The 8,567-nt window shown below is 42.6% G+C and overlaps 1 protein-coding gene across 1 annotated transcript; it reads left to right on the top strand.

Moving 5' to 3' along the window:
* The first annotated feature begins 5,044 nt into the window (after positions 1-5,044).
* Positions 5,045-6,196, top strand: olig4 (oligodendrocyte transcription factor 4). The gene has a single exon (XM_042500171.2). It carries the CDS (start codon positions 5,242-5,244, stop codon positions 6,013-6,015), a length of 774 nt encoding a protein of 257 aa, XP_042356105.1. The 5' UTR covers positions 5,045-5,241; the 3' UTR covers positions 6,016-6,196.
* Positions 6,197-8,567: the final 2,371 nt, after the last annotated feature.

Here is an 8,567-nt window from a genome sequence, read left to right as displayed (position 1 = left end):
CTAATATTTTTAACATCACAATTCATAAATAAAGTTTTGAAATGTTTTTCAGGGTTAATAAGGAACCAGAGTGCATAAAAATGATTAAATCAGAGTTGCTCATTAAAAATGAGGATCCCCCTGAACCCCCCTCCCCACCTGGGCTAAGCCCCCAACCACCTCAGATCCTAGACACACTACTGCATATATGTGTTCTTAGTAATACAAGTACACAACTGCTCTGAGCTGCGTCTCATTGATGGTCTATATCCCGATGAGTGACTCTCTCACTAATATAACTTCATGTACAGTTAATGAGCAGATTTGGCACATTCTCCCCCAATTTATAGATAATTTATTAAGACCATTAAAGAAACATTATTGATCGTTTTCTTCTCCTCGGAGTGTGGAGAGCTCGATGAAAGCCGTGGCACAGAACCAGCCATTAAAAGCTCTGAAAGACTGGAAAAGAATGAAATCTGGCGCGTTGTGTCCGACAGAGTTAATTAGGACCTGACCCAATTAGCGGAGGAGAGTCCAGCAGCCATGTTGGCTCCGGGCCTAACGATGGGAAAATCCATATGCTCCAAATAAATGGCCTATGTTGGCTCTCAAGGTTCCCCAATTATAATATCACTGAATGTTGGCTGAGCCGAAGCACCCTGCAGGGCCCCCTGATGGAGCTGCAGTGGGGGGTCCTGAGGACCCTCTTGATTCCCTCTCCTAACTTTCTGTGGGTCCTTGAGTGTCTGAGAAGGATTTTTAACTTTGAGAGCACACACAGTGAGATGCAGACCAGTGTCAGCTTCAATGCAAGCCCAGCAAAATTACACACAAGCATCTGCTTTCCTTATGTTTTTGAAGTCGTGCATGGGGCCTGTGCACAATGCACCACACAGCTGAACAAACTTGGTCCACATAAAGAAATAAGAGGCCTGACTTCATACAACTTGAAAACTGTACTTATGAAGACGTCAATGCGGGAAAGGATATAAGGAAAAACATAGAGAGCGATGAATAAGATGCAAAAAAAAGAGATCGATCCATCTGCAGCACCTTCCATGGAAATGAATCATCCAGTCTCTTCTTTGAAATGTCTGGGAACTGATAAGATGTGTTTGTTGAAGACAGTTTGGATTCAAGGAATTGGTCTTAAAGCCCTTTGGTCTTAAAACTTCACTATGTTGATTCTTAAGTTGAAATGCGCAGTTACCTATGATATTTCATTTCACTGCAAAAACCTAACCAAGGTGGCAGCTGGCTGAGGGGAGATCTCCAGGGAGTTGAAAGTTTATGTTAAATGAGCACAGCTAATAGTAACCTACCTTCTGTTGGCTATATTGTTTGTTATGTCCAGTAAATGCCACAACTTAAAATTGTATTTTTCTGTTTAAAAAGTACAAATATAGAAAGGTTGCAAGTATTAGTCCGTCTTTTGTCTGGTTACGTCTCCAGTCTAGCGCACAGCTGATAGATAGCCTATGTGGTTTGTTTACATGTCTTAACAGAAGTTCATATTTAGCAGATACAGTGCAGAGAGCGACATTTGCTTGCTGTTAGGACACAGAGAAAAATTCATATGAAGCATTTCCTGTCATTTTTTAAAAAAGTGTGTCCAGTTGTGCACTTGCCTCACAGCAATGGCAGAGGAGATGCAGAGCAAGGACACTGTCAGGATTATGTTTTTGGCATGGACAAATTGGCTTACCATGACCATGTAGAGGTATTCCAAAGTATTTAGAGCATATTGATAAATTTGAGTGATCTGATGAAATATGTTGCAAAAATACATTTTCAGAGGATACAGTTAACTGTTGTGGAACATATCTTGAAAGCAACCCTCCAAACGCTGACATTAAGTGATTAAAAGCATTTGAGAATAGCTACTATTTACTGAAAAAAAGTTGGCTGAAAGCATACTGACTTTATCTCATATTGAACATGTGTACTTTTTCTTTTCTGTTAAAGAATGGCATATCGATGCTGTTGTTTTGGATACATAAACGACTGGACGACAGCCTCAGACACCATCCTAAAAGAGGTCAGATGGCCCAAAACCTTTGGCGAAAAAAGCATGGCATTGTTTATAATATGTTTTTTATTGAGGATTTTTATTTCACATATTTCACCTGTGCATTCGAGAATGATTTTTATGGATTTTAAGACTGTGCATGTCTTAGGAAATAAAATAAAGAAAGTGGACAAAGTAAACAGGTAGAGTTAAAGTATTTCTAATGATGGTTTTTAGTGTATCAAACCACCAGTTCGAAAAATACAAGTCGGTGGTGACTTTAAATTGACTCCAAAGTTTCTAGAACAATCAAGAAGCTGCACAAAGACGCCCACGGCTGGTGGACGTCTGCTGCCGTTGAGTAAATATAAACCCGGGTGTCCTGCTGTGCACTAAGAAGACAAAAGCAAACAGTTATTTCGACAAGCCGACAGATGATGGAAACACAGGATGCCTTTAAAATGTTTCTTCCACTCAAACTCAATGAAACCTTTTATAATAGCTGTGCGATTATCATGCTCCAGGCAAGAATCGATGCTGCGGCCAAGATGGAATGTTTTTCCTCAAATCTCTTTTTGCTGCTACCGTGGATGATGTAACACACGAGTGTTTTCATATTTTCAAGCTGCCGACCCTCCAGCGCCGCCTCACTGGAGGCTTGGCTTGCCAGAAAGGCGGCAGGAAATTCCTGAGCCGAGCGCTGAAATGCAGCCTCTGAACACCACAGAGAGAGCTGCTGAAAAGTCGGCTTGATCCGGCCACAAGATTAGATCAACAGATACACGCCGGACATTTAGCCAGGCAGGAACTTAGACTTCAGGAGTGGAAACTTCTCTTCTAGAGTTTGTCTTGATAGTGGTCGTTTCTTAAGAGAAAGCAAGTGTGGAAAAAAAAACTGAGAAAGTGCCAGCAGCTTTACGGTTGAATTAGGGAAAGACAATGCCGTGCCCACTCTTTAGTATCTTTTTAACTACCTCCTCCCCATCTGAAGGACCCCCTTCCAGTGATAGTGATGTGATTTCACAGACTGTTTGGGGAGCCAAGTCAAATTTATCTGACCTCTTTTGTCTCCAGCTCCTGGTTGAATTGTACCTAGTCTGCCATTAACGCTGCTCTTTACATGTTTGAGCACCTCATATGGTGCTTCATACCTTTCCCCGGAGTGTCTCATGGATACCATATGTAAATAAGGCCCTGCAGGCGTCATATATCTGGTGTTATGGAAGAGGGCAATAAAGATGTGGTCGGTTTCACTATTCAGCAGGTCTGTGGTTCACTCTCACTTTCTCTTCACATTGAGGATCTGTATATTGTGAGTGAAGCCCTGTATTAATGCAGAGCTTTTGCTGTCTCCATATTAATAACCGGCATTGTTTATCTGTTGCATTGTTGGTATTTATCTTTATTGTTAGGGTCCTTGTTTGTTCCATTTACTTTCTGTAGTAACTTAAATTGCCTGTTTTTTTTTCCCAAAATCCAAGGGCGTAGGTTTCGTTTCAATATCAGAGGAGGCAAATATGAATTGGGGTGCTTGAGGGGCCGCCATCAGAAAATTTTGAGTGTCAAACACTTAATATCTTGCATTTTGCTGATTATTTATGCACCAAAATTGAGTTTGGGGGACATGCACATGTTCTAACATTGAGGGCGATGTGTCCCCCCGTGTTCCTCACGATGGGCGTTTAAATTAGCCATTGCATCATCTTGTCACATGATGATCGAATAGAGACTTTACACTAGACAGCATGCACATAAATATTGCCCAACAGTCATCTTAACATGCGGTATCTGTATATGCAGGCTGTTCTCATAAACTGTTGGCGGGATGGACGGGTCACAAAAAGCTGGGCTTTCCTTTGGAGATGTGTGCTCAGTACCGTGTGAATTTTGAGTGAACTTTAAGTCATTTTAATAACGTTCACCCTCCCCATGTTTTTTTACCCAACCCTAATCAAAGTAACTTTAATTTCCTAAACTTAACCTCTGTAACTTTACATGAATAATGTAACTTCAGTTACTGATGTAGTGTCATTCATTTTTGTAGGATGTCATGGGAACTGCTATATGAGGAAACGCTGGTATATGAGAGAAATTCCAAAGAAAATAGCTCATGTTTCAGAGCTTAGTTGTGTTTTATAGTTCATATAATTTTGAAACAAAACAAAACAAAACACAACAAGAAATAACAAGAAACAACTATAAGAAATGACAAGAAACAACATCAAAACAAAAACAAGAAGCAAGAAACAACAACAAAAACAAAACAACAACAACAAAAAAACATCAGAAAAACAAAACAATAACAACAAAAACAGAAAACCACGATGGGGGTGGTTTGTCTTTTCAAGGGCAAAGGTAGCAAATGGCACAGCTTTTAATATAACCTGAGTTCTTCTTTGATCAAAGTCATATTTAAATGTGGCAGTCTGAACCACTCGCAAGGACTCATTCATTTCCCAGCTCTCTACAGCCCCCCCACCCCTCTTGCCCAAATGCATCAAAACTTCCTGCACTGTCTATATTTATGCCTCTGGTGTAAATGCTGAAGTGCTTTCAGATCCTGGTTAAACCAGTTAAAGCACCTTATAACTTTTACTTAAAAAGTGCGTTATAAATTAACATTATTAGGAGTATATTAGGATAATTACATTAACTTGTCTGCATCAATGCAATTTGAAGAAATGCTCACAAAACTGAACTTTTTGTCAGTTTTATTTTCCCACATGCTCTGTACAACGTACACTGTTACGAATGGAAGTTTTGTCATAGTCCCAGTTAACTCGTGGCTGTACAGCTTAACACAACATCTGAACATACCCCTGTGTTGGTTAATGTGTATGGAGGTACATCAGGGTTCGGTGAGTTAAATGTGGTTGTGGGGAGGTGAAGTGGGGGCTGCAGGAGGGAGGTGTAAAGGGGGGTGAAAGTGTGTCCCGTCTGCAATTGGCTGTGGCTCTAAGTGTCTCATTATGCAGCTTTATTGTTCCTTTGTTATGCCGTCGGTATAAATACACCCCAGCAGGCCCACAGGGTGACAGTTTAGACAGACTCACTCCTGTGGACAGACTGATCGTCAGACTGAGCAGCTCAAACTCTGAGTGAAGTGACACTGTGGTGATACTGCAGGGAACTGGAACAGCTTCAAAGCAGAGAAGCAGGAAACATCTGTAGAATTTAAACTCCCAGCATTGAGGGTAGTATTTTTGGACACTTTTTTCCCCCAATTTGTGCTCCACTTTAATTCAGCAGAGATGGACTCTGACTCTGGCTCCATTTGCAGCCGTTCCTCATCCCCAGACCTGGTGGTGGATGACTCTGCTGGGAGCTTCTTCTCCAACAAGATGTTCCAGACATACTGCCAAGAAAACAGAGCAGACAGCGAGGCCGGCCAGGCCAGGGTGGAGCGCTGCAGCGGGGGCGGTAAGACCAAAAACAGGTCTGAGCTCAGCAAGGATGAGGTGCAAGATCTGAGACTGAAAGTGAACAGCCGGGAGAGGAAAAGGATGCACGATCTGAACCAGGCCATGGACGGACTAAGAGAGGTCATGCCCTACGCTCACGGGCCTTCAGTCCGCAAACTGTCAAAAATCTCCACGCTGCTGTTAGCTCGCAACTACATCCTTATGTTGTCCAGCTCTTTGGAGGAGATGAAGAAACTGGTGGGAGATGTGTATGGAGGCAGTGCTGCTCAGAGTCGCACCGCTGCTCACCCTGCTATCACCCCTGCTGCACCAACAGCCCACCTCCCTCTGCACCCTTTGGCCCAGTCTCTGCACTCTCTTGTGGCCAGCACGCCCTCAGCTCTCCAGCATCACTCGCCTTCTCCTGCTGCAGCCCCGGCCCCGCACTCCCCTCCGTCCGCCAGCTTCCTGGGATTTCACACTCCAGTCCAGGGCCTTCTGAAGGACCCCCTCCACCTGGCCGGCTCCTACAGGCACTTCCCCGGCATGCCCTGTCCCTGCTCACTTTGCCAACCTCTGCCCACCACTACCTCCACATTACATAGCCTGTCGATGAGCAAGTGAGCCGGACTCTCTTAAAAAACTGATGAACTGCTAAAATGATGGCTGATGCCAGAGCTTGTACATACTGTTTATATCTCCTGCCATGCAAACTGCTGCTACTTTTTATAGGTTTTTTGCATTGTTTATACAGAAATATTCTAAATACACGCAGGATTTTAGCAAATACTGTAATTTATCTGATATCTGTGGTGATGAAATGTTGTCAGAAATGGAACTGTTGTGTCCAATTTGGGCAGGATTTATATTTTCCTAAATTAAAATTTTGTTATAATAAGAACTTTTGTTTGCCCTCTTCTTTCCATGAGTGCGATCTTTCAAATAATACTACACTGGTAAAAGACACAGTTTGTTTTAACTTAAAAAAAAGTATGTGTCAGGGCTGCCTTTATTTTTTATTTTTATAAAGTTGACTGTATTTGTGAAGATAACATAAAGATAAATTACTTCCACTTATCTTCTCAAATTCAATCAACTTACAATTTCAAGGAATTCTGGATGCTAACTTTTTAAAATTAAAACAGGTTCTTGTTACAGTGTAGAACTTTAGGATTATATGGTTCTATCTGACATTTTGGTCATTTGGAGTAATTTTTATATTCCTATTCTGTAAAAACTTATTAACGTTATGTGAACTTTTACATGCATTTTTGGACTTTTGATTTAGAAAACAAAAAGGTTACCATAGTTATTGTTATTGTTTGGAATGGAAAACTTTGAAGCTAACTATCTCAAAACCTCTCAGAATGCAGATAGAAACTATTTTTTAGGAACAAACAATGTGTGCCAGCTTCTTTTCTTTAAGACTTTCAGACACATCCTGACAAATACGCAGCAGCTGTATCACAACAAAACAGCCGCACCTTCTTTAACCACACAGAAGGAGTTTTATTGGTGCTTCACATGGACAGGCGAGCAGTGTAAAAATGGATATTTAAAAAAGGCTGTCATTGGTTGCTAACCAGCTCTGGACAGCCTAACCTCTAAAGAGCTAAAGAGGGACAGAAGGACGAGACAATACGCCAGCACAGCGACTGAATGTGGTGTTCTTGAGCCAGGGGAACCATCCATCTTCACCTCAACAGGGAGCAGGAGATGAAAGGACGACACAGGCGCCAGGAAGGCGCGTCACTTTTGTCTGACGCAGGCGAGGGACATAGCTATGTCCTTAGCTCTAGGCCGACGATTTGTCTCCGTCGCATAAGAACATGGATATGGGGACACAAGGCATCCGACACAAAGGGCATATTTAAGGCAGGGGACATAATGCGGTCAGTTCAAAAAAAAAAAAAAAAGTTTAAAAGAACAGGATTTCGTCTTTAAATATTTCCAGGTTCACATTTTGTTGTATTTGTGTAAGAACAAAAAAAATCAAGTGATTCATAACAATGATTAATCCACAAAAACACAAACATAACTATTAAACACACTGATTGCCATGAAGATGATTTAGTCAAACAACCCCGACAATAGCTGGCCTTCACTTAGCAACAAATCAAGCGTGTAAAATACATGCTTATCCTCCCACGGCTGACAGATGAGTTGGAGATCAGGGGAGAAATGAAGAGATGTAACTCATTCTCACCCACCTCCCTCCTCCTCCTCCTCCTCCTGAGAGCCGCTGAAAAGGTTTGAACAATAGCCATGCGTGGGCCACAATGGCCGGGGGAGTCCGAGCTCTCGTGCCTGAGACACAGACCCCCTCCATTCAATCTACATTTCATCATGGTAACAAGCGCTGTCGGGCCAAAAGGCCTGACACCCTCGCTTGCCACAAAGGCGGTTAGCTCTAATATATGAGGCTATTGACAGTGAAAAGAGCCCCTGTCAGTACTTGGGGATTGTCAGCTGTGGGATGTCTCAGTGGGGGGAGGCAGCTGCCAGCCAAACCAAGCGTTGGAGCTTCTGTCGTGGGGACCGGCGCTGCAGCGTCACCTGGTCCCCGGTCCCTTGACACAGAGACCCCTGGTCCTCCCACAAGGCCGCCCCCCCTTTACTCGGGCACAGGTGGGAATGGGAAGCAGAACACATTGTGGAGATTAGAAGGGATCGGCCTCCCTTTGCTCGAGGTAGATAATTAGAGACACTGACTTGTGCAAAGCTGGTGTTTCCTGATCAGCACCAGATGGTGTTAACCCACGGTGTGGCATCAGCAGTCTGGAGCATGTGTGTGTGTGATGTGTGTGGTGTGTGTGGTGTGTAATGGATATGCTTCTTAAATCATACAATATGGACAGGTCCTCTGTGAGCCATTATGGTCAGCCGCTGCTGTCATCATGGTGCTCTTTAGCATACGCTAACCAGCAGTGGCAGCTCTGCTTTAAGTCATAATGTTGTGCACAATTACCTCTGAAAATTAAACACACTGATACAGAAAAGGGTAGGTTTAGCATGGAGTATTCAGATCCTTTATTTAAGCAGAAGTAGCAATAATACAGTGTAAAAAATACAAAGTTAACAGTCCTGATTTCAAAATACCATGTTTGTTAAAGTACAGAGGCATTATTAGCAAAATGTGCTCAGAGTAACTAAAGTATGAGAATATTTATTTTGCA

The sequence above is a fragment of the Plectropomus leopardus genome, chromosome 14 (assembly GCF_026936395.1).
Source record: "Plectropomus leopardus strain MGB_pleo_1.0 chromosome 14, ASM2693639v1, whole genome shotgun sequence".
Classification (NCBI taxonomy): domain Eukaryota; kingdom Metazoa; phylum Chordata; class Actinopteri; order Perciformes; family Serranidae; genus Plectropomus; species Plectropomus leopardus.
Note: the sequence above shows the minus strand (reverse complement) of the source record. Positions and strands in the feature narration are given on the sequence as shown.